At 40.7% G+C, this 25,956-nt stretch overlaps 1 protein-coding gene across 1 annotated transcript in view; it reads left to right on the forward strand.

Annotated features, from left to right (window-relative positions):
- The first annotated feature begins 8,259 nt into the window (after positions 1-8,259).
- The window catches only part of SLC9A2 (solute carrier family 9 member A2), a 94,539-nt gene continuing 76,842 nt past the window's right edge, over positions 8,260-25,956 (forward strand). Inside the window, exon 1 of the mRNA XM_012740526.3 lies at positions 8,260-8,849. Coding sequence (XP_012595980.1) covers positions 8,561-8,849 — 289 coding nt within the window. The 5' untranslated portion in view covers positions 8,260-8,560. The remainder of the gene's footprint in view (positions 8,850-25,956) is intronic.

The following is a 25,956-nucleotide window of genomic DNA, read 5'->3' on the forward strand; positions in this document are numbered from 1 at the left end:
GTCATCCATTTTTTTCTCTTTTCATTGGTTCATTCCCCTCACTATGCAAATATATTACTATTTCTCCAGTTTTCACAAATGTTCCTTTTTTTAACTTTGTGTTTTCTTCTAGCTACTGGCTTATTTATTTCCTTTCCCATACAATAAAATCCTTTGATATAGAAGTTGATACTCACAAAACCCAGCTTCTCTCCTCTATATCTCTCTCAAACCCACTTGTCAATATTTAACATCTACTGCTCCACGAAAATTGTTCTCCTTAAGGCTTCCAAACTTCCATGTTTTTAAATCAAAGACCATATCTCTGTCTTCATCTTACTTACCCTATCAGTGGCATTTAGTACTGTTATTCAGTCTCTAGTCCATGAAATATTCTCTTCATTTGGTTTCTAGGATATAACACTCATCTGAGCTTCTTATATTTCCAATGTTTGTTTTCAATCTCTACCCATTTGTCATCAGCTCCTGACCTCCAAATGTTGGTGTATCCTGTGGCTCAGTCTTTGCATCTCTTCTCTTCTCCTTCCAGACTTCCTTCTCATAGGTGATCCTTCATAGGTGACCCACCTATGGAAGAGGTGGCCATATAACTGCCAAAGACCAGTACTCACTTTCCTGAGTGAAGAGCTGTTACTTTGAAAGAACTTCTCAGCCAAAGACTATATCTTCAAATTCTTCTCACTTCTAGTTGTGACCGATAGTCTATTTCCACTAGTCTATAGCCAATGGTATATGAGCAGAAGTGACTTATATTACCCATAATTCCCTCCATACCAGCAGGGTAAAGATGCCAGTTGGGAAGTCTCTATTAGCCTAGATCCCTGAATGACCAGGTGGAGCAGAACTCCTCCTGCAAACCTATCCATAGTGTTTACTGTGGATTAGATTTTAAAGAAATGAGAAATTTGTATTCATTTAAGTCAGTATGATTTGAGGTTTGAGTTTCGGCTCTGTCATTTAGGGACTGTGTTTTTCTGTAATAGTGCCAGTATTTCCGTAATTAACCCACTTATCTATTGGCTGATGACTCAGTGATTTATATATCCATTCTGAGCCTGTGTCCTGAACTTTAAACCTGAATACTCAACTGTCTTTGCCATTTCCACTTGGAGGTCTGACAAGCACCTTAATCGTACCATTTCTGACATTTCTGAGAAACATCTCCCCAAACCAGCTCCTCCTCAACCTTCCCTGTCTCTGTTAAAAAGCAACTCCATTCTTCCAGTTGCTCAGAGCAAAAGAGACTACAATTAACCTAAAAGATTCTTCGCTTTCTCCCACCCTCCAAATCTGATCTTTCAGGTAGTAATGTCAGCTCTACCTTCAAAATATATCTAGAATTCAAATATTTCCAGAATCCAACCACTTCTTATAATCCCTATTGCCACAACACTGAGTCAAACTAGCAGCATCTCTTGCCTAGAATAATACAAAAGCTTTTTAACTTGCATCTCTGCTTTTTTCCTGGTGTTCTTAAAGTCTATTCTCAGTGCAAGAACTGGAGGAATTCTATTAAAATGAAAGTCAGATAATCTCACTTGATTCTGCTCAAACCTTCCAAAGATTCCCCATCTCAGTGTAAATGACAATGTCCTTCCTTGCCAGGGCCTCCAGAGACCTATGTATTGATGCCCCTGTTTCCTCACTAATTCCCACAACTTTTGATATTTATTTCTCTTGTTGCTTTTATCATATTCTAGCAGTTTTCATGGCTATGTGTGCACAGCCTAGAAGACTGGAAAGAGACTTCTATTTTAGTATCAGCTCTGTCACTTAGAGGCTGAATAGCTTTTAATCAACTTTAACTTGTCTGAGTCTCACATTTTTTATTTCCTAAACTAGAGAAATAATATTCATCACATAGTATTGTTGGTTACTGGTAAGTAAACAAACACAAACGTATTGGAAGCTCTAAATTCTTGTAGACATAATTATCACCACCATCTTCATCACCACCACTACAATCACCATCATCACCATCATAATCATCAGCAACATTATCACCGTCATTGTCATCATCATCACTGTTCTATAGCATAGTGTTTAAGAGTGTGACTTCTGGGGTCAAATGACCTATATTCAGATCATTACTAACTGTGTGACCTTGAGTAAGTTACATAATTTTCTGTCTTTAGTTTCCCCATTTGTGAAATGGGTATACTACTAATATCTATAATTTTAAGGTATTATGAATATTTAATGAGAAGGTAGGTACAGTGTTTGAAAAAGAGCCTGTCTCACCGTGTGTGCTCAGTAAATGTTAGCTATTGCAGTTATTCTATCTTTTCTGTCATGCTCTATGGCTCTTGAGGGCAAAAGTCACACGATTCATCTCTGTACCTCCTACAGGAATGAATGCTTAGCACACAGTAGTTTCTCAAAAAGCTAAATAAATACTTAATTATGGGTTGTATGAACAAATAAATGGCTGGCTGGCTGGGTGGATGGATGGGTGAAAAACAGGTAGAAGATAAGTAAGGCACAATGTAGCACACACTAAGCTTTAAAATAATGTCTCTTTTAGATGTTTTTGAATTTTAATTTTTAAGGCTGGTAAGAAGAACAGTAGGAGGTCAGAGGCTGTAGGAAGCATGGAGAATAAGAGGTATATTGACTAGTTTTTCTTCACCCATTGGGAACTGTTAGGAAACCACAGAAACAGTCTGGGTCCTATTCCTATTGGAAGCACCTGAAGAAATTTTCTCAGTGTGAACTCTTATTAAATAAGATCTGCATGAGCATGCTTTTTTAGAGTGAACTTCAGCCAGATAAATGGAAACTCAAAAAGGTTTAATGAATAATGTAAGATGGAAGAGTGGTGGAAAGCAGATAAAGGTGCTTGAGTGAAGATGGATATTTTTGACTCTGCTGCTTCTTTTTCCAGGATTGGCTTTGCTCAGATTTCTATTTTCAATATGGTAGCAGTCGATTAAATTCTAGACCAGTAAAGCAAGTATACATTTGCAAAGGTACTCATTGTTTCCCACTCCTGTTTCTAGCAGTATCCTTGCCATGAGCCCTTGAAGTACTCTCATTTATTGAGTCCCCAAAGGTACCAAGAGACTTTTAGTTGTAGGTGCTTAGCAACTGTAGAGGCTCTACAAATATTTGTTGAATTGATGAATGAATGTGCCTTCCGTGTAATAATGGGATTCTCTTCAGAAGTTCCCATGGGTTGTCTTTTTGCTTTCTGACTGCATTGCATGTTAGAGTTCAGATGACACATGGCGGAGTTTAAAGAAAGGGAATCCCTCCTATCCCATGAGACATGACAGTACCTAAAGTAGGATGAGGCATGGTATAGATATGTGTCCCTTTTATACAGATATGTTGGATTCACACCCTAGATTTTTTTTGAGACAAAGTCTAGCTCTGTTGCCTGGGCTAGAGTGCAGTAGCATCAGCCCATCTCACAGCAACCTCAAACTCCTGGGCTGAAGTTATCTTCCTGCCTCAGCCTCTCAAGTAGCTGGGACTACAGGTGTAGGTCACCATGCTTGTCTAATTTTTTCTATTTTTAGTAGATGGGGTCTCAGTCTTATTCATGCTGGTCTTGAACTCCTGACCTCAAGTGATCCTCCTGCCCAGGCCTCCCAGAGTGCTAGGATTACAGGCATCCTCCCAGAGTGCTAGGATTACAGGTATTAGCCACCTTGTCTGGCCCACACCCTAGATTTTTAAAACCTTTTATAAAGAAATAAAGTTTCTTATTCCAAGTCCCTTATTTTATGAAAGAAAACTGAAGCTCTGAAGAACTTAGTGGTTGGATATTTAAAAACTGAATCTTAGAATAATTATTCTAGGATAATTCAATATTAAAAGTATCCCTCTTATGTATAAGCTTGAATTTTCAGAAAGTTATCTTTTCATAAAGCAACACATTTGTCTGCTGAAATTAAACAAATACCTCTGGCCAAAAATAAAGAGGAAAGCATTTAATTCCATGCACATCAATAAAATGCTCACACCACTGCATGCTCACACCAAATGCTCACACCACACCTATTCTTGATAGGACAGATCTCTAAGAAGAGGGCCCTAGATTTTTGCTGAGGACTAAGACTCTTTAAAAATAAAGAAATTAGTTCAGATTTTAAGAACTTTCAAATATAATGATGAAATCATCAAGTCAACAAAATTACAAGTGCCGACATTTTACAGGTAAAGATTTTGAATTGAAATATCATTATGCAATTAAGGGTGAGTGGTTGTACAATGCAGATATCAAAGAAGGGGAGGATTTAAAATGTATTATTAAAAATGTGCAAAAAAATAGTGTGACTCATTAGAATCCAACTATTATTGTTAGCTATTATTGTGGGTGTTATAAGAGTATCTAAGGACGGAGCTATTCCGTGGCCCCGTCTGCTGACTGGGCACACAGGGTGCCTGTGTACTAGGTGCTTGGGAGGTGCCAGCCTCCTGGAGAGAGTGCTGGCGCCCCGCTGTGGTGCAGCGGGGCCACTGCCACTAATGAGCACTTCCTCTGTCAGCCTTCTTTAGCTACATCTAAAGAAGAGGGATAACACATTAAACCTTCTGGAATTGTTGCAAAGAATATGTTTGCTGACACATGGAGACCTCTGCCTGCTCCTTTATACAGAAGTTCCCGGGCTTCAACATTGAACAACTCTTCACTAAGCTTCTAGCTCTGTATGGCAAGAGACACAAAGTTAAATCTCAGGTCTCCCAGAAGTATCCAGCGAAGGAGGGGGGATTTAAGACCAGTCCTGCATTACCCAATGGTCCTAATTTCCTCTGCACAACCTACTTTGTTATTTTTTTAAGATGCATGTCCTCTTAAGCTAACTCAGCTTTGTTCTTTTAGTTTCTTTCCATTTTACCCAGGAAGTGTTCTAGGATCCTTTGCGATTCTTCTTGATGCCTGAGATACGGTCCTGCTTGATGGCTGTGTGATTCGGGAGAGTTGTTCCCATTAAGGGACTCCACTCAATACATTAATATTCTAATAGACCATTTTGGATCAAAGGGCAGAAGAAAGATTTAAGAGTTTCTCTGACAGCATTCATAAGTTCCTAGTAAACACTTCTATGCTACATGAAGGTCAATCTCAAATCAGGTAATTATTATTTCTGAAAATATTTAGAAATCCTGTAATGTGATAACATTCTCACATGATTTGGATAAAAGGGGGAAAGACAGACTTTAGAGATCCCAAAATATAAACCAGAGATCCCTGGAGGAAAACATTTCACGTGAAACTAGGGATCACTCAGGTCTATCCTGCAACTGACCAGCCTGTGAGAAAGGGCTGCAGTCCAGATCGCTAGGGCATGAGAGCTGTTGATTTCTGGTCAAATCACACATTTATTCATCCAATGCATCTTTAGTGGGTGCTCACTGTGTTCCAGGCACTGTGCTATGAGCTAAAGATAAAGGAATGAGTCAAATAGACCAACAGACTGTCCTCATTTTATGGAACTTTTCAGTGGGAGAAAAGTACAATGGTTAAGTGCTGAGAAGGAAAGATACGGGTGAGATCAAAAGGCATAAAGAAGACTCTTAATTAGTCCAGAAAGGCAAGTATAAGATAAGACTTCCCTGAGTCACTTACCTTTGTGACCCCAAGAAGAGTTAGCAAAGTGAAGGATAGTAACAAAAAAAAAAAAACTCCCTATACAAGAGATAAGAGTGTGCAAAGGCCCTGAGGTGAGAGGGAGCCTGGAACATTGGTCAGAACTCATAGAGCATGGGTCCAGAGTTTGGAGAGGGAGGGAGTGGGGTAGTGAGAGAGAAAGGCAAAGGTCAAATCAGGTAAGTCACTGTAGAATTTCAGTCTTTCAAAATGGCACTAAGAAACCACTAAACTGTTTTCAGCTGGTAGAGACACTCTTCAATTCTTGCCTTCAGTCAGTCTATGGGGTACAGTAGTGGGTGGTGTTATCAGTTTCAAGGGCTGAGCTCTTAGTCATAGGGCACTTTGGAGAAATGGCCTAGCCAAGTCATTGTCAGCATAGGGGCGTAATTTAACTCTTTTTTATTTGCTTTACTGAAAGATGAAAAGAGTCTTGTTAAAATTAAGTCCTTCATCTCCCACTTACAAGAATGAATAAAAGGGCATTTTTCCAAATGTAAGAAAAAGTTGATAGCCTTTAACTACAGTAGTATACATTTATAAAGTTTAAGTGATACTACTAGAGTCTATAATCTCTACCTGTAACTATGGGCAGAAAGGTCCCAGAAACATCGATTTGTCATTCACCTTCTTATTTATGATGCATAAATTTTGCAAAAAGTGTTGTGTGACTCAAACTCATAGAAAATTACTTTTGGAATGTGCCTTTGCCATACTATTATTTCGCTGAGCTTGTACAACTGACCTGATTTGCTTACTACAAGTAAAACTTTATTCAGCTATGACTTATTTGAACAATCCCTAAAACATTCTCCACTGTTTAATTTAAAGCATCTGAGAAAGTAACCTGCTGTATATGGGCAACTAGTCATGAGATGGGCTAGTCATCGGATGATACTAGCCTTAGTGTGGACAGGCCTGGCTGTGAATTCCTTCCAGACTTTTATTTGATTTATAAACTTGAGTATGTTGGTTTATTTTTAAACATTTCCGCAGTATATTTCTTCACTTAAAAATGGGTACAAGAATGTCTGTCTGTCTCTTTGGGTTTTTATGATTAATAAAAAATAGAAGTAAAACACATTGCAAAGAGTTTCCCATGTAGAGATATTCAATTAAAAATAAATAAATAAGAAGCTTTTGTTTCTCCTTTCTCACATGGGTGAGTTAGACACACACCTTTAATAAACGTTTCCAGTGAAGAAAGAAGGAGAGGCTGAATTTTGGATGGCTCATTGATTGTTTTTAAGACCATAATACTTTTAGATTAAAATTCTGTTGCACTTTTGAAAAACTTATGCTTTATAAAATATTAACTGAAGTAGTGCTCTGTGTCATCTTAGAATCTTCCTCCAATTTGAGCCTGGACTTGTCCTTGAGTTACTTTCAAGGCCCAAAGAGGACTGTTCCTTATTTGCTTCTATTCAGATGGAGGATTTTTTTTTCTTGTACCCTGTGCTGACATTTCACTGATTTTCTACCTTAGAACATTGGGGGGGAAAAAAAAATCCGCCTTGAAGGTTGAACTGCCTGGTGTTTGTTTAATAGTAGGAGCCACATGTTTTGACACATAAAACATTAAGTAAGGAGAAGGATTTTATTTCATAAATATCAAAGGGAAAATTGTTTCAGTGAATTGAGTGGCAACTAGCCCGCTTTTGTGCTCATTTGGGTTTCTGGCGATAAAGACGCTGGGACAGGGAGATTGCAACCGGTGACAGGGCTGGGCTCCCAAGCAGGAGGGGAAAGGCTGGCGCTGGAAGAGAAAGCTCTTTGAGATCCAGAAGGAGAATCGCGCTTCCTCTCGGTCCCTTTCCTAACCGCAGCCCGTCCTGTAATTAGGGGAGCAAGTCAATCTGAGCGAGGCAAATCACTGGTTTTCCATGAAATAATTGTATTTCTCATGCTCTCGGACATGGACACCTCTCAGCCTAAAAACAGAGAAAGATGTTTTTCTTTTTCGTGAGTTGGGGGAGGAAGAAGAAAAGTGGCATCAACAGTGTTACAATGAGTGAAAAGTACAATGTGGAAAAGAAACGGATCCCGCGGGGGCGTGGGGACGCCGAGTTCCGCACAGGGAGTTGTTTCAGTGCGCACAGAGTACCTTGTGCGAGATTCGATAACTCTCGGAAGGGGAATAAAATGGGGCTTTTCTAAACTTTCTGTACACCCAGAGAGCTCCGTTGCGTGTCTGGGCCTCAGGAGCGCCCGGGTGACAGCACCCCTACTCCACCGGCTGGGCTTCTCCTTGAGACCCCCAGCCCGTGCCGCGCGCCCCGCACACCGGGGTGTCCCCTCGCAGGGGCCTGCGGGGGGGAAAGGGCGCGAAGCGTGGGTCGCGCCTGTCCCTTCACTGGACGGACGCCCGACGCCGTCTCCGGGGCGGAGACAGCTGTGGCCACGGTGCGCCTGGCGCGACGATTCCACCCCACAGCTCGCCTGCTCCTAGGGTGGTGGGTTTGGGGGCGCAGTGCCGGCGAGAAGGGAGCACAAGGCTCGCCCCCGCGGCCTCTGGGGCCCCGCGTAGCCCGCGGGCTCCAGCAGGTGCGCGGTGTGCCTGCCGGGTCCTCCCGTCCTCCCGCCCGGCGGCCTGGGCTCCGCGCCCGCCCCGCCCCCGCCCCCGCCCGCGGGCCGCCCGGGGCAGGGCCTGCAGCTGCGGCCCGAGAGCCGCGGACGCGACATGGGCCGGTGGCCGGCGGCGGAGGGCGGCTGAGGGCTGCCGAGTGTCCGCGCGGTGGCCGCTCGTCGCCTCTCGCGCCCCGCTGGACAGTGCGCCAGCCCGCAGCGGGGACAGAGCCCGCTGGCCGCAGAGACCCGGCTCGGCGGCGGGGGCGGCGGCTGCGGGTGGCTCTCTCCGCCTGCTCTGCGCGGGGCCGGGCGGGCGGCGCTGCCCCGTGTGTGTGATGCGCTGAGCGCGCAGAGGGCCGAGCGCCCGGCCAGTCCGCGGCACCCGGAGCCGACCCCATGGAAGCGGCGGGCACCGGGCGGAGCCTGCGGGCGCCGCCGCCTCTGCTGCTGCTGCTGCTCCTCCTGCAGGTGGCAGGGCCGGCGGGCACCCTGGCGGAGACCTTGCTGGACGCTCCGAAAGCCATGGGCACCAGCTCCAGCCCGCCCAGCCCTGCGAGCGTCGTGGCTCCTGGAACGACGCCGTTCGAGGAGAGCCGGCTGCCCGTGTTTACCCTGGATTACCCCCACGTTCAGATCCCCTTCGAGATCACCCTGTGGATCTTGCTAGCCTCCCTGGCCAAGATCGGTGAGCGAGTTGGACCCCCGGGGTGTGGGAGAGGGCGAATCGAGACGGGGACGCTCGGCTCGGAGGGTGACTGGGTTGGCGAGTTGACCTTCAGGTCGTGGCCACCTCTCCCTGGACCAGGGCAGGAACAAGAGATAGAGCAGCTTCTGGTTGAAAAGGACACCAGGAATAGCAGGTTCGTGCTTCGGTTTGTAAGTGGATACTGGCCTTGAAATGGCCCCAAAGTATTAGCCCGTACAAACTTGACGATTTGCTGCTTACTTCTGCATGGAATGCCAAGTTTGACAGCCGATTGCCAAAGTGGAGTGAGAACTATTTACTGAGGAAGAGAGCTGGAGAGTGTCTCACCTGCAGGGAGAGAGGCGAGGGCAAGCCCCAAAGCTAACAGGGCTAAAGCAGCGCTGGATGCCCCAGCAGAGAGGGGAGGGGCGTTTGGCAGTAACCTAGATCCTGCTGTGCGCCTGACTAATGAGGTGCATGGAAGGGGACCAGGGACACCTGAGTGCCTGCACCTGCAACAGGAGCGCCCAGTCTCTTCCCTCTTTGGGGCTGAGGCTGTCAAGAAGCTGCTTCAGGAAACTTCTGCTTTGAAGGTGACTGAGGCCAGGGAGTCCAGATGCATATTTAAAAATAATTAACCCATTTTTCCACACCAGCTTTAACTCTCCTTTGGAAAGCAGAAACCTCAGAATTTATTTTCTCCTCTTCCACATAAATTTTTGTGTTATTATTATGGTTCTTTGTATTATTTTGACTTTATATTTTAAAGACTTAAAAAAATCTTGACTCACCTAACTACTACGGTAATGATTCAAAAAAGTTGCCTGGTCAGAAGTCTGCATGCATTACATGTATTTTAAGCCTCCACCCCATGCTTCCAGGAAGCATTGTCTGTCATCCTCAAGGGGCCTTGATTTGTAGGGGGGGAGGCATACACACCAGTGATTAGAGCACAGGAAGGTGCTGAGTAGGGTGACAAGTTCAAAAAAGATAATAAGGCAGTGTAGGGAGGCAGGGATCACTTCCTCAAGATGCAGAGCAAGCATTTAAACTGGGTTTTCAAGGATGACCAGGGTCTGGTTAGTTGAAGAGGACAGGACACCACATTGCAGGGAGGACTGAGAAAAGGCACTCATTGGAAGGGGAGTACAAAGCAGGTGTATAAGAGGGTGGAAGTTGTGGTAGGTAAGCCTGAAGCTAACCTTCAATGTCAGATTAAATTAATTAGATTCTATTGGCTAAAGGAGCCACATGCTCTTTAATGATTACAGGTGGTCCTTTCCTGGCTTTGATAGTGTTCTGCTAGTTGAGTGTCTTAATTCCACCTGAGAAATGGTATAAGGGGGATGGGCTTCCCTATCTATCAAGCAGATACGTATGTTTATATAAACTTGTTGCCTCTAGTAATGAATTCAGATGCCAGCTCTTCACAGGGCCTTTACAACAACCCTACTCTGTAGGGAATGCCAGTGTTAATACTCCCACTTGGTAGAGGTGGAAACTGAGGCTCAGAGAGTTCACCCCCGGGTCACACAGAGTGGGGGAGCCGAAGCGGTGCTCTATTCACTCCCACTCTGTCTCAGCCTCCATCACTTGAGGGCTGCTTTTGTGCTGTTTCCATTGCTGGTTCTCTGTTGCCATTTCTACTCCAGCTCTTTCCTCTGTTCTTCACTCCTGATCATTTTAATCGGATTGATTATACTAATAACAGCTGCCAGCAGGCACTTAAGTTTATTATCTCTAATTTTCACAACCACCATCGCGGATAGGTATGACTACCCTGTTTCATATAGGAGGAAACGGAGAAATGGGGAGGTGAACTTGCTGGGTGGTGAGCCAGAATTCCAGGCAGGTCTGTCTGTCTCATCTTTGTGGCTGTCCTGGAGGCTTGTTCTGTTGCGAGGACTAAATGAGAATGAATATGTCTAACATCCTTAGAACAGCACTGGGCAAATAGCAAGTGCTGCATCAGTACTGCCATCGTTGGTAGCAGTGGTAGTGGCGGTGCAGGCAGAGTAACAGCAGTAATTGTGCTGGTTCTGGCACTGCAGTGCCTTTTCCACTGTCCTGGGCTGCCTCCTGTGTTTCTCTACTTCTGTCTTAGCTTTAGCCCTTTTCAAGTGTTGTTATCCTGTGGGTTGCCTTTTTGCACTTGCTCTCTTTCTATTGTGTTCTATTCATCTTACTGGGTCACTGTGAGATGTTTTGTTAAAAAGTGCTCATGCTTGCTTGTGTAAGAGTTCACAGGTGTATTTATCTGCCCGTTAGCAGTTTCTTGGCCCAGATGTGTTTATATTCCCTGGCCCACTTCTGTTCTGCTTGCCACAGTTTCTGCTCTCCCTGTAATGTGTTTTACAATGGAAATCATCACATATTGCATTTGTTGCCCTCCTGAGCATCTGCCTCCCACAAATTCTGAATTCCTTCTCTGGCTATTATTTTATCTTTCCTTTCTGCATCTGGGTGGTGAAAAGAAGACAACACCAAAGTTCATGCCTCCCATCCAGAAAGGGGTGTGAGCAGCCAAGTGGAGACTGCCATGAGTAGAGTGAATGGTACTGTTCTCAGGGCAGAAAGTGGAGTGAGTCCAAAAAAGAAAAAAGACATGGGATCTTTTCTCTAGGTTCTTCCTGCATACAGCTCAGCCTGCTGCTTCCACTGTGTTCCTAGAGGAACCCAGAAACACCCAGAAATCTCCAACCCCTCTGGGGCCCTGAAATGCTGAAATGTTCTGTCTGGTTTAGGGCAAGACTGTTTCGGTACTATGGGACACTCTCACAGCCCATGAAGCAGTCATAGTCATTCAAATTCTATTTCAGCTTTTGCACTGGAAAAGCTATTATTTTGGGGTGGCTTATATGACTTAAGTTGTTCATACTTGGCAAGGAAGATGAACTGAGTTGTGCCGGCGGAGTGAGGCTATGAGGGAACACAAATGCTAACTCCTGCAAAATGCCATGGTTTCTGCTTGGGCACTTTTATGTCATATATCTGGTTTACCTGAACTTACCTTGCTCCAGAGAACATGGAGAAACATTGCTAGTGATTAAACAAAGATAAAACATTGCCCAAAGTGGAGGCTCCTGATAATATTTGTAGGAAGTTTAAATAATGCCTGATGGTGAATTTAGAATGGTTTTTCTAAATTGCAGCACAATATAATCTTAGAAATATTACATTCAGAAGTCAGAAAACACATTTTGGCAAAGTGTTGAATAATTCAGCCTAATGTTTCATTGTTTTACCTGCTTATCTGGGAAAATCAACTCTCTAATTATTTGGTCCAAAAAAAGTGATTCTGTAGTTATAAAATTTACTAAAACCATGCTGATAATGATTAATGAGTATAAGAATGATGATGTCTGTGTGTATATGAAATAGGTTTAAAAAATAGCAAATTTAGTTCATCTTAGAAAAGCTTTAAAAATCCTGGCAAGAAACATTTCCTCATTTGTTTTTACTTAGGTCCTCACACACGTGAACTCTTATTATTCTTTCACTTTGAATATTTATATTTTGAGTAACCATTGATTTTTTTTAAAGTTATAAATACACACTTTGCTTGGTAAATCCTGAACACAGGGATGGAGTTCATTAGTGTGGAATAATAAGTAGTCAAAGAATTAAGAAGAGAAGAATTTCCTAGTGTATTTTAAGATCGTCTCCTCTGATTTCTTTGCCCATGAAGTGGGTCAGTGGTGTGTGTGCTGACCTTGGTGAACTTGGGCATGCACTCTATCTCTTCTTAAGGTTCAAGGATAGAGTGCTGGGTCCCCTGCTGCCCAAAGTAACAGAGCTCCCTTCCTTCTCCTGGGGTTCCTCAAATACCTGTATCTTGTGTTCTTGTGGGGCTGGCCTGTTTGCCTCTCCTTACAAGTGTCACCAGGCACGGTGCTCTTTCCATTTCCTTTGCCCCTAAACTTTGGGTTAGGGTGCAGAATTCTCCACTTTTCTTCATCCTGCTGTCTTGAAATCAAATAACTTGTATTCTTATTATTTTAAGGGAAAGACAGCAGTTTGACTCATGAAGATGTTCCTTTGGACTTCAGGCCATCTTGAATTTGAAATATGAGACCCAAGAGTTTGATATCTGCCTGAATTACAGAGATTTTGATCTTTGAAAAAACTTATTCTTGTGCTTAAGTCTGTTTCTCTTTGTCCTCTTTGGTTTTCCTGAAGCATATTCACCAGTTGGTTGGTCAGTGAATGGAGCTCATGGTCCTCACCCATTATCTGAAGCACATCTCACTTTGAACATGCATCTTAAGTCAGGACTTCCTGGTGGCATGTGTTGGTTCCTAACAAAGCTAAAAGAAGAGTTGTGCTTCCTTTCTCTCTCAAAGTCTTCACCTACTCCCATTGGGCTACTGATATGTTTTTTTATTTTCTGTCTGAAGGATGACTAATCATGTTTTCTCTAAAGACCAACTTATATGTTTTCTAAAATCTTGTGACTATCGTCTACCAGCAAAGTGTTTTTATACTTTTCAAAATAATATTTTTTCACAAAATGAAGATGGTACTCTGTATTAACTCTAACAGTGAAAACACTATTTGTCATTAATGGGATGCTTTACTTCTTACAGAATTCTTTTATGTATCTGGAAGCCATGAGAAGTATACAAAGAATGTTTTGTATAAATTTGTTTGTTCTTTATATGGTTATAAAAAACTAACCTGTGAAACTAAGTACATTTGATGAGTTTTTGCATATAGGTAGATTTTGACCAATGATTCAATTGCGTTAATATCTATAGTTCTATTTGGTTTATCTGTGTATTCTTGGATCAATTTTGGTAATTTATATTTTTTTAGAAAATCATTATTTCATTGAGTTTTTAAATTTACTGGAAGTAAGTTATTTTTATGATTTCAAAAATCTCTACACTATCTGAATTTATGTTCTCCTTTTTATTCCTAATATTGTTATTTTTGTCTTTCTTTGGTCAACATTCTCAGCTTATCTATTTTATACTTTTCAAATAATTAAATTTTGGTTGGCTTCTACTCTTACATTTATGATTTACTTCTGTTTTGTTTGTTTGTTTGTTTGTTTATTTAATCCTTGGATTGAAGGTTTAGCTTATTAATTGTTGAATTTACTTGTTTACTTATATGGCAATTCCCACCTTACATGGGTAATCATATCAATCCATGAAAATACACTAATTGTTGAAAACAAAACATAATTTTTGATAGTTTCAGTTAAATATTTTGATGAACCCTTGGGCTCCAAAATTGACATGCACTTATGCTAAAATGACATCAGTCTTATTAAAATGAACAAAATTATTTCAATAGCTTACCTAGTTATTAAAATTCCTAATAAGCCATTTTCCCATCATCAATTTCTTTAAAATATGAATATTTACATACTCTCATTAAATTCAAAGCTATGATACACTGTATACTTAAGACTATGTCACACATTAAACATTCACAATACTCAAAGTTTATGTAAATTGTTATTGCAAATAACAATACAGAGAATGATAAAAAAGATTTCAGGGAAATGATTCAAATGAAGTAACATTTTCTGAATAAATTGAATGATATTATTACTGCTATAAAGTAGCAAGCCCTGGATGTTCTGAGAGAACTTAATAAAACATACTGATGATAAAGCTGAAATGATGACTGCTTGATGGATCTCATCTCAGGGTGCTCAGCCACCAAATTAAAGTCCATAAAATCAATTTGGTCTTTATGAAGTTGAAGAAATGCCTCATGAACTAAAATAGGATTATTAAATGAAACTCTTCTTAAAGATGAATTCTCATGATCCAAATGGGTATATTATGGAAGAATGGCAGTATATGAATTTAAGGCTAGAAATATACCTTTCTATATTACTCTAGTTGTATTATATAGTTTGTTTCTTTGAGACAGAGTCTCGCTTTGTTGCCCAGGCTAGAGTGAGTGCCATGGCATCAGCCTAGCTCACAGCAACCTCAAACTCCTGGGCTCAAGCAATCTTACTGCCTCAGCCTGCCGAGTAGCTGGGACTATAGGCATGCGCCACCATGCCTGGCTAATTTTTTTTATGTATATTAGTTGACCAATTTATTTCTTTCTATTTGTAATAGAGACGGGGTCTTGCTCTTGCTCAGGCTGGTTTCGAACTCCTGACCTCCAGCAATCCGCCCGCCTTGGCCTCCCAGAGTGCTAGGATTACAGGTGTGAGCCACCAAGCCCAGCGATTACAGGTGTGAGCCACCGTGCCCGGCCTATTTTGATATGCAGGATTTTCACTCTCAATATTTTTAAATTTCCTTCTGTTATTTTATTTTGATGCGATAATTATTTAGTATTTTACTTTTTAGTTAATAAACATATGGGGATTTGTGTTTTTTAATTTTGCTCATATTTTATTACATTTTGGTTATGTAGGCATGATACTTGATTTTTAGCATTGATTGGGATGTCCTTTGTGGCTTAAACTATGGCCATTTTAAAAATTACATTTTCCATATATGCTTGAAGAAGAATGTGCATGCTCTACTGGGTGCAGGATTTCATACATGTACATGTGCACATATACAGACACAGACTAGATCAAGTTTCTCTTCATGGTGTTAAAATCTTCAATAGTTTCATCCATTCTTTTTGGCTACTTTACCTATCATTTTCTAGGGTACATTAAAATTACTTCTAAGATTGTAATGCAATTACTGTTTGTCATTTTGTCAATTTTTGTTTTATCTAGTTTGATGTTATGTTATTAGGTACTTACTAGTTCAATATTGTTATATCTTCTGAGTGAGTTCTTTAATTATTAAGTTATTAACTTTGTTATTTTCAATATGTTTTTATGGCTCAAAGTATATTTTTTTGTTATATTACCATTGCCATTCAAAAGAAAACTAGATTTTGCATATATATTTTTTTCCACATCTGTTTGTCATATCTGCATTTTCCAGATATATTTTTTCTTATTCCTTTACTATCAAATAAATTGTATCATTTTCATTTATATATGTCTCATTAAATCACATATATTTAGATTTTGTATCTTTAATTTCAAATTTCTGTAGTTTTAAAAGAAAAATGTAACTATACACTTATGAATAATGATATATTTGGACTTATTTTGTTCGCTGTTTGTCATGCTTTTACTTAGTGTCTTTATTTTTCCTTTCTTGACATATTTTGGCTTAGTCAACTTGTTTTCTTATTTATTTTTATACATTATTATCTATTATATTTCTATTCTTTGTGAAGTTGCTCTTCAATTTTAGTATGATTGTCTAATTTAACAGGAGCCAACCATACTGCCTTGACTGACATCTCAGACACATTTTCCTGCATATTTTGTAGCTATGAGTTTTGGGTGTGTAATTTCAGTTCTCTGGGCTCGATTGCCCTAGTGGTAAAGTGGGGGCAATAAACGTACCAATGTCATACGCTGTTGAGGGAAGTAAATTAGTTAATATATATAAAGTGTTAAATAAGTGCCTAGAATATAAAAGTATTTGCTCTTTTTATAATTGTTATTATCCTCTTCCTGAGTAATACTTGAACTTTAAAAATTTTAACTACTTATTCCAAAATTATAATTTTTTGTCTTATAATTTAAACCTGGTTTCTGTTTAACTTCCCCCAAATTAGTTTTTACTATTTATAAACAGTGATTGCATAGATTTGCAAATACATTTTCCAATTTTTCTTATTACTTCTATTTCCTTTTTCCTCCCAGATTGTGTTCTTTTTACTGAAGTATATATTTTAGTGAATATTTTAGTCTTTTCTGAAAATATATTTATTTTGATTATACTATTAAAAGATACTATAACTGTGTGTAGGGTTTAGAGTTATCACATCACTTGGAATGTATTATTTCTTTAATTTCTGTCCTCTTTTGTTACTAAGGGGAATTATGTTGTTATTCACAGTGCCTGTTGGAATTAATCTGATTTTTGTTTCTGGTTTCATATAAGATTTTTTGTTTGGTTATTTCTGATATTCTGTTATTTTCTCAATGTGTGTAGTTATGAACTTATTTTATTGTTCTTGCTTGGAACTCTTTATACTTCCATGTTTCTTAACTTCTGTTTCATATTTTTTCATCTCTTTTCCTTTTTGGGCTATTTCTTGGCTATTTCATCAGATAATTTTTCCAGCTTAGTGGTTTCTAATCTGTGGTTAACCTACTTACTGGATTTTTAATTTTAATTACATTTTCCTTTAAGCTTTTTGGGTCCTTTTTCAAGTCTATCTGTGTTTTGTTCATGTGATTATACTATGTAATTATAGTTTTTATTTTCTTCCTTTCATTCATTTATTCATTCAAGCTATTATATATTCATTTTGTAGCCTCTTTCAGATTGTTCTGTTATTTCTAGGTCTTGGGGTACTAATTCTTACATTTATCACTTCTGGCTTTCCCTCTTAGATATTCATTTCACAGTGTAGATTATATATTGTCTATTGTGAGCTTAGCATTAGAAGGGGACATTTATTTGGTAAAAATAGATTTTCTTTAAAAGTTATAAAATGTTCATACAAAAACGGTTTTAAGTGTGCTTCTTGCTGGGACCCAGGGTTTCAATGATTTGTTTTTATTATTCATTTCTTAACTTGGTTTTCCTATGTGATTCAAGTACTGTAGATATAGACCTTTTACCTGTATGTGATATAGACCTGGAATTTTATACTTCACAGGTGAATTTCCCCTGGCCCAAGGCTATAGAGAGATGATACATTTCCTTCCCTTTTTCCTTGGCTATAAACATCTATCTCTTTCTCTTTATTTATTTAGGACAAAGTTACTCTCAAAAACTCAACAATTTATGCAAGAGTCCTTCCTTTAGTTGACTGAAGTCAGATTTCTTCTCCTCCTGTAGGTATTTAAATGCCGGCTCCTAGCACACAACACATGCACCTAGGTCAGGAATTCCCCTGGTTCCCTGTGGCTTGAAATCCTACTGACATCCCTTACTTTGATTTCTCTTCTTATTTCTGGCCTCCTAGAAATTTTCATTTTGAACTTGGCTAGATATTATTAATGTTAATAATATTTTATGTTTGTAGTGAGAGGGGACACTATATCCATATTGTGGGATATTTTTGGTGACATATCACATGGCACTTTTTAAAGAAATGCTTTCTGTAGACTGTGTAAAGTTCATGGCTATGTTCCGCTCATAGAATATCATAATGGCTTCTCTTTAATGTCAATTGAACATAACGTGTACTTTCCTAGTTTTTCTATCTGAAAGATGTGGGGATGTGACTGAATTGCCTTTGTTTTATCATCTACAATTTCATACTTATGTAGAAGAGGAATAGCTCAGCAGATGAGGAGGGGTTGGACCTAAGTTTTAGAAAAGATACCTCCAGATTAGAAGGAGGAAGAACCTGTTGTAATGTTCTTGTTCTTATGACCCTAGCCCATCTTTATCTACTTGGTTCTCCCATTTAATTAATAGAAGTGGGGTTATGTACCTGCTCTTATCTGTTTAATATGTCCATAAAGATAATATGAGATTCTCTGTGGGGGAGGAAATCATTTATAAAACAGCTTTTACTTTTATAGCAAAGAAACTTGAGCCAAGAGAAGCATGTGTTTATTATATGAAAGTCATGAGTAGACATCATCGTATTGTCACTCTAAATGATACATGCGCAATTACAGGTTACTGCCTTGCAATTACATCTTTAAATATAATGGATCATAATTGACATACTTCCTGCCGTAGTCCTGTTCCTTGCTCATCACTGTACACAGGCTTTCTAATCTTGATTTGTGAAGTCCATCCTTGTTTGAAGGTGACTTATATTCCACTTCCTCTCTAATAATTCCAGTGGGTGGGGCAGGGCAGTTCCTCTAAAAGCTCTCGGTGCGGCTGCAACAGAAGCATATTTTACAGATGAGCTTCATGTTGTTACTTCCTGTTGGCGTACAAAGGCTTACGTGGGAAAGATAGTAAAGGAAAATCAAACTCACATTTGGAAATTTCATTTGAAATGAATCAGATTACACATGCCCACTCTGCATGGGGAAGCACTCTAAGGAAGTTTAAAGGTCTTGTTATCCATAGAAAGTTCCTCAGAAAGACACATGGCAGTGAAACAACTCTATCGCCATGTTCCTGTGACTCTGCTGCTAGTAATTCTGCTACTTCCAATTCCTGGGCCTGTTTCCTAGGGATCTAACCGGCTGGGAAATGTGAGCCGTGTAATGCAACCAGTGTTGTGTTTCCTTGTGGCATTGGGGGTGGGGGTGAGATCCCTCTAGCACAATTCCTTTAATAAAATAGTAATGGCTAACAAGGGTAGAACATTATTCCCTGCCAGGTACTTGGGCCAAGTGCTTTATATTCATTACCTTATTTAATCCTCCTAGTAGCTCTGGGAGGCAGACACCATTATTATCCACAGTTTTAAAAAATAGATGAGGAAACAGGTTTAGGAGCTTAGGTAGCTTGTCCAAAGCATCGCAGCTGTCAGGTTGTAGAGGTACAACGGCTAGCTCTCCGTCACACTGATGTGTCTTGCGCTGCCCCCTGCCTCTCATGGAAAAGAATGTTAAGGCACCAGACTTCCACCTACCATCCCAGAGCACCCCCATGCGCTCAACCTTACCTATTCTTATACCTGGAGCCCGAGGCCTACGTTTTGTGTCTTGTGTTTGACCCTTCCGACCTCATTAGGAGCGTCTCAGCTTGTCATGGTAAAATCAGACAATAGTAGTGATACCACTCTTCCTCCTTTGCTGGATTGTTGTGAGGACCACCTGCAACAATATCGGAAAGCGAGTTCAACATTAGGATTGGTATGACCTCACAACAACTCTGTAGATTGCATAGGACAGAAAGAACTAATAAAAAGGCAAGGTGGTGGAGCTGGTTAGTAGTACCAGAGCTAGAACATAAGTCTAGACCTTCAGAACTTTGGTCTAGCCTTTTCCACCATCCATGACTTAGGGAATGTAGAATTTTAAGGCTTTTGAAATATATATTAAACATTTTAAGAATTTGTAGGTTAAAGAAAGGTTCAACCCCTATAGCTTGAGCTACTATGTAGAATTTTAACAGGTCAAAGTTCAACCCTATCAGATTTACAGGAGAAAAGATACTCAATATGCTTCATTGTTGCACATACCTACACACATATTGCATGCACAAATATGCACATACAAAAACATATGCACACATAAATGATATTCATTAGCATGTAAGCTCCCTGAGGAAGGGGACTTAATCTGTTTGACTCACAGTCTGGAACAGTGCTTGGCACTGGCACATAGTAGGTACTTAATAAATAATTACTGAGCAAATGAATAACTATATCGTATTTAGAGAAACTTTTTGTTTCACCACACTTTAATCATGTGGCAATTAAAGTAACCACAACTCCCTGTTCGTCCATGAGATCCATGGCTTATGTTTGTTATCCTGGCACATATATAATTATTGTGCTCTTTTATTCTCAAATATCCTAGTTTGGATGATAATTTGGTGACTCTCCTTATAATGCATATGCTGCAATAATTTGAACATGCTTTGAGTGGTAACTTAAGCTCTGGTGTCCAAAATCCCAACCCTACCACTTACTAGCTGTGGATTTTGTGTGGGTTAATTAACTTCTCTAACCTATGTTATTTCATTTGTAAAATGGGAAAATCATGGTTGCTTCTTCATTAGGTTGTGGTAAGGATAGAGTTAACTCACTTACAAAACTTGCCATCTTATAAACTTTGGAAATTTGGATAGTCTTGGATGGGAACAGATTTCTTGCTTCCGTCCCCAAAGTATAACAGTCTTATACCATGAATGTCTCTTTTGTCCATTTGTTCCATAGCAAGTTGTTATTAATAGATTGTCTAGATGTTCTGGTCTCTTGCTTCTGGTGTGATGAATAGGTTTCTTTCTAAATCATAGATATTTCGGCTTCCAATGTTGCATAAGTTTAAAAAAAATCATTTTTTCTGCTTTTGCTGAGTTAGTTTGCAATGGAAAAGAAAGGCAATGCACACCCTTTGTTTTATCCAAGATTCCTGTCTTGGAAACTGAAGGGTGAGCAGCCAGGCAGAGTAGGTGGAAGGCAGAAAAGTGACTTGGCATGCAGGGCTCGCTGTGAGGCGACACCTTCCCTGTAGCAGCAGGTGCTCTTGACCCTCCTCCTGACACTTCCTGGACAGCCCAGAGCCCCTGGGTCTCCTCTGTGTCATCAGGGGCTGCAGACTTGTCAGCTCACACACAATGTGGTGGATATGCATTTTTCAGCAGATGCATTCCAAGTCCTCTTGTGCCTTTTGTACAAACAAGGTTTCTTTAGGAATCTAGATTGGAAAGAATTTTAAAGCAAAGTGCTGCCTAAAGTAATTATTGCTATTTTAAAACTGTCAACCAGCGCTCTTCATCACCAGTATTCTAAGGCAGAATCACAAATCGGCTGACTGGACGTTTTCTCTAACAAAACACTGGAATGGTGAGGAGAAAGGATGCTGAGAAATTGCAGCCCCTTCTTTTCTGTCTGATTGAAACTCCTGGTCTTCAGGGTTGGGAAGGATACGTTGTCAGTGACAACGCCTGGTCTGCTTACTTAGGAGAATGGCATCAGTTTTTTGTGCATTCTCTTGTGAAGTTTCTGGAAGGGTATGGGAGATGCTGACTCCGGCATTAGGAACTCATGTTTTTAAGGGAAATGAGAAGATACACACACCTGTGTGAATAGCTCTGGCCTGGGTTGCTCCGTGTCCTGTTGCTCAGGCTTACTTTCTCCTTCCTGAGCTTTTATCACTATCTGACATGTGATTATTTATTTAAGAGTTGGGTGTTCACTCTCTGTTCATCTCTCCTCCAGAGAGGTTCCAGGGGCATGGGCCTCTGTTTTTTGTTTTTGGCAGCTTACAATATGTATAGTTAAAACTAACAATATCCACATTCCCCATAACACTATTTTATATTTTCAGTTGTTTTACAACTATAATCTACTTTGCACCTCACAAGAGTCTGTATTTTGTTTTATTACTGCTGACATTTATTCATGGCACTCATATTCTGAGCACTACTCATGAGTGCTAATGGTTTTGCAAAAGGGATTTGCTTGATAAGATAGCTAATTTATGTACTTAATGGCTTGACTCCCTCTGCAGTGATTTTTTTAAAAAAATCTTTTTATTTGGTCTTGATGTTTCAATTTTGTGTTTTGAGGCCACTGAAATGAAGGGAGCTGTGTTATTGTTTCTAAATCTCAGAACAAATGTCTATAATTGGCAAGACTCCAATTCTCCATTTTTCCACTAAATGTGTTAGTAGATTTGCCTGTTATTTTAATGGACCATAATAATTATGGTTACAGTGGAAGCATAAGACTATCCATGAATCCCTAAGAAGCATGTATCCCAAGACTCATTGAACCCCCTTTGGTCTTTGCAACCATAAGCAAACAGACGGGTACACAGATGTGCAAAGACCACTGAGTTGGTAATAGAAGTCAGGGAGGAGGCAAAGGATAGAATTCTAGGAAGTTTAGAAAATAGGATAACTTACCGAATAGGGTAGTTTCTTAGTTTAGCCTGAGCCGGTGTGCAAATATTTCCTGTCATGTAAATAACTCACTGGTAGCTGCAGATGAATCTTAGCAACCACCTAATTGAAAAAATGAAATTAGGTAGCAATTACTGGAAATTATGGGTTCCTTTACCATACTTTGATATATTTATTTTAAGCAAGTGGTAAATTCGTTTAGAAGGCAGGCTCTTGAAGGAATACAAACCCAACAGAAAATAAAGCTCCCACCCAAGGTGGTTGAGTGGGTGGGGTAGAGTCCCTGGAAAACCTTGTCCAACTTAATGATAGCAGTGCGCAAACAACAAAGCCAAAATTGGCATAAATCATTTACTAACACATGGGTTGAAAGAATAACAGATCCCAGGATTTAACGTCTAGCCCGGGGCAATAGATTAAAAATTGCTTTCAAGCGTTGGGCGACATGGAAAGGTTTGAATCTAGGTTACAGTATAACAGAGTCCTTTATCACCGCTGGCCAACTGCAGTGCTCCTTCCCTCAGCTTAACTGAGCAAAGGGTCTATTCAGAGAATTTAAGGACTCCCTGGACTCTGTAATTCCCCTTAAATAATGACTACGCACTGGAAAGTTTTACCCTCAGAAGGATCTCCTCAAATCTAATCTTTCTTGGTCAAACCTCTTAATGAGATGGTGCTTCTAAAATGGGTGGAGAGGAGGAACGAAAAAGAAAAAGTGGGGGACAGAGAGCCACAGGAGATGAAACTCAAGTTAAAGATGTTTGCAGTCATGGAAGAGCTGTTGAAATCTGCTTCAAAGCTGTAAAACCTAAACCTGTAGTCCTAAGAGTCTGAGAACAAGTTCTGTGAGGACTCTGTGCTGAACCTCACGTGAAACACGAGCCTGGGACTTTCTAAATAAGAATACTCAGCACGTCCAAGGGCACCTCTCAGTGTTTAGCAGGGAGGATCTCGTTTCCCACCTGGCTGTATTAGAAATTCCCGTGGCGTCTGTGGATTACTTTTCTCGGCTTGAGGAGACACACGTTTCCCACCCAGATATGACGTATGCGGAAATACGTTGAAAACTGCCCAGTGCCATCATTATTCCTTCCTGAGGGCAGAGTTGAAGTGCTGGCACCCCGAAGCCACTTATAATTTCTGAGCTGTCTAGAGGGTGGGCTGTGTGTATTTCATCTTCGTTGCTAGTGGAGCGTTTTGCAGACTTCATATGACACAAACCTAGCATTGTTTTTTCTCTTGAATGCCAGGGAATCTGAGCGTGCCAACGGCAAAAATGGAACATCTCTGGAAGCAGAGGGTGGCTCTCACCTCTGTCCCTCTGGCTTGTCCACTTCTAGCCTTCAAAAAAGAGAATGGGCCTCATGAACAGAGTAATCTAAGATGGTCTCCTTTAGCTGGAAGCAGTGGTAACCAATGCAATATCAAATTCAAAACCATGAATAACCCTAAATAAAAGTGAGACCTATTATTTATGGGAAAGTACAGTGTTTATTTATTTGCTATTTTCTTTACAGTTTGTCCTAAAATTATAAGCTCAGTTTCTTATCTTGAAAAGAAAGGAATTGATTTGCTTTTTACAAGATCAGTAGCTAAAGGAATTTACTGCCTATACTACTCAGATAGATGCCGACATAACCTGTCTCTTGCATGTCGATCGCCTTTAAAATTTCTGGGAAAATAGTTTTGTACCACAGAAGCAGCCAGCCATCTAGGAGCCCTGTGATTGTCACCATTGGAAGAGATTTCAGAGAGATATAGGGGGCCATAGAAATGCTGTAAGGTCATAAGATGGGAAGCTGCCATAGTGGAGATGTTCATTTTACGACGTGCTTTGAATGTGTTTCTCACTGGCAGCCAGGGGAACTTCACCTGTGACTCACCTTCCCAGAACCACTTTGGGCAGCAGATGTTTGGAGAGACTCTGGCTCTATTTGCCCCACCCTCAAGGTCCCTGTGAGCTGAAGGATTCAGTTCCAGGAGCATCTACCCCAGGCCACCCTATGCTTGCTCAGAGGGTAGTTATTCCAAAACACCTTGATGTGTGGGCCAGTAGTTTCCTGTCACTTTAAAGGATAGCTTGCTGTTTTTTTTTCAATTTGTGACTTTCCTTGAAATCCAGAAAGTTATAGTATCTTTTGTTTCCATATCGAATTACTAAAAGCAACATCTCCAGCTGCCTCTGCTTTTGGCCTGAGTGGGTGCTTCCTTTTGTGTGACAGGAAGCTCTCTGTCAGTGTTGGATGCAGGGTCTTGCATGAAGCAACACTACCCAGAAGGGTTTGGTTCTGGATGTTTGATGGGTTTACTTAGCAAAATACTTTTCCGACTCACTGCATATAGGCTAATTCGTTGGGTTCAGCTTACTGTGGAGAGGAAAATATAATATTGAGAATTGATCTTATTTGCTGATGGCCCAGGACTGTGAATAATGAGTCTGGAATTGAAGAAAGAATTTAATGCAAGCTGTGAGGTGGCCAGGACATGAGTCCCGTGCCCAGCCCTGGCTTGGGGATCAGAGTAGGATTCAGCTGCTTCCAGTGGAGAGGAGACTCCTAGGCTGTCAGTTTGCCCTGTAAGTTCTCTCAGCCTGCAGAAGTGAACTTCACCAACTATGTGTGCTGCCCTGGACCTGCCAGAGATCTTGTGCATTGACAGAAATCAGCTGCAGGGCCCCAGCAAGGACAGTGACATCCCTGTCCCCTGAGGGGCTGAGCCCTTGCTTGCTGGTTTGGGGGATTGGAAGCCTGTCCTACAAATTCATGGAATTTCAGTGCCTAAAGCTGTGTTCTCATTGCTGTGGCTGAGATTTGAAGTCAGGAGTCTAAAAAGAATGGTGGGAGGAGTACAATGGAAGGATTTGCCCCAGCCCATCTCCATTGCAGTCTTAGTAGTGTCTGACCCTTGGCTTTTGAGCCTGAGGTCTATACATGTAGTGGCCAGCGCTGGCCTTGTCAGTGCCATAGGGGAGGGGTGTGGGCTGGGGGCAGCAAGCTGGAAACCAGCTCTTCCCCTGCCCAGAAGAAGCCCCTGCACAGCTTTGGCCGATTGCCAGTTTGCAGAAATTGGTACAAGGTGGGTGACAGCCCAGTTCTGCTGATTTTTCAAGATAAACCAGACAAGAGAATTTATAGGTGGACTGTATCTATTTCTAAAAATGTGCTCTATATTTGAAAATGCCAGATAGGCTGCACAAAATAGGCTGTGGGCGGTTTGCAAACTCCACGCCAGACTTTTTCATCTTACATGAAACTTTGCTTCTGATGTTCATACCTGCTTATATGTAAGGGAGCTGGGCCCATGGAATACTTAAGCACTCGGGATCAGTCAAAATTTATTTTATAGTCAAATTAACACTGATCAAAATGAGTACCACTCTCAGATAGTGATTGTGATGCAAAAAGAGAAATATTAAAACATAGAAATGACTGACCTACTCTGACCATTGACGAAAGTGAGAAGGCCATTATGGAATATCTAAGGGAAAGGTGTTCATGTTTCACCCCTTGAATGGGGAGCAGAGGCCACAGGGAAGCCACCATAGGCGAGTGCCCAGGAGCTGCTGTGCTACCCATGAAGCCATTTCATCATCTGTGAAAGGTAAACACTATGGA

Source organism: Microcebus murinus, chromosome 3 (genome assembly GCF_040939455.1).
Source record: "Microcebus murinus isolate Inina chromosome 3, M.murinus_Inina_mat1.0, whole genome shotgun sequence".
NCBI classification, from domain to species: domain Eukaryota; kingdom Metazoa; phylum Chordata; class Mammalia; order Primates; family Cheirogaleidae; genus Microcebus; species Microcebus murinus.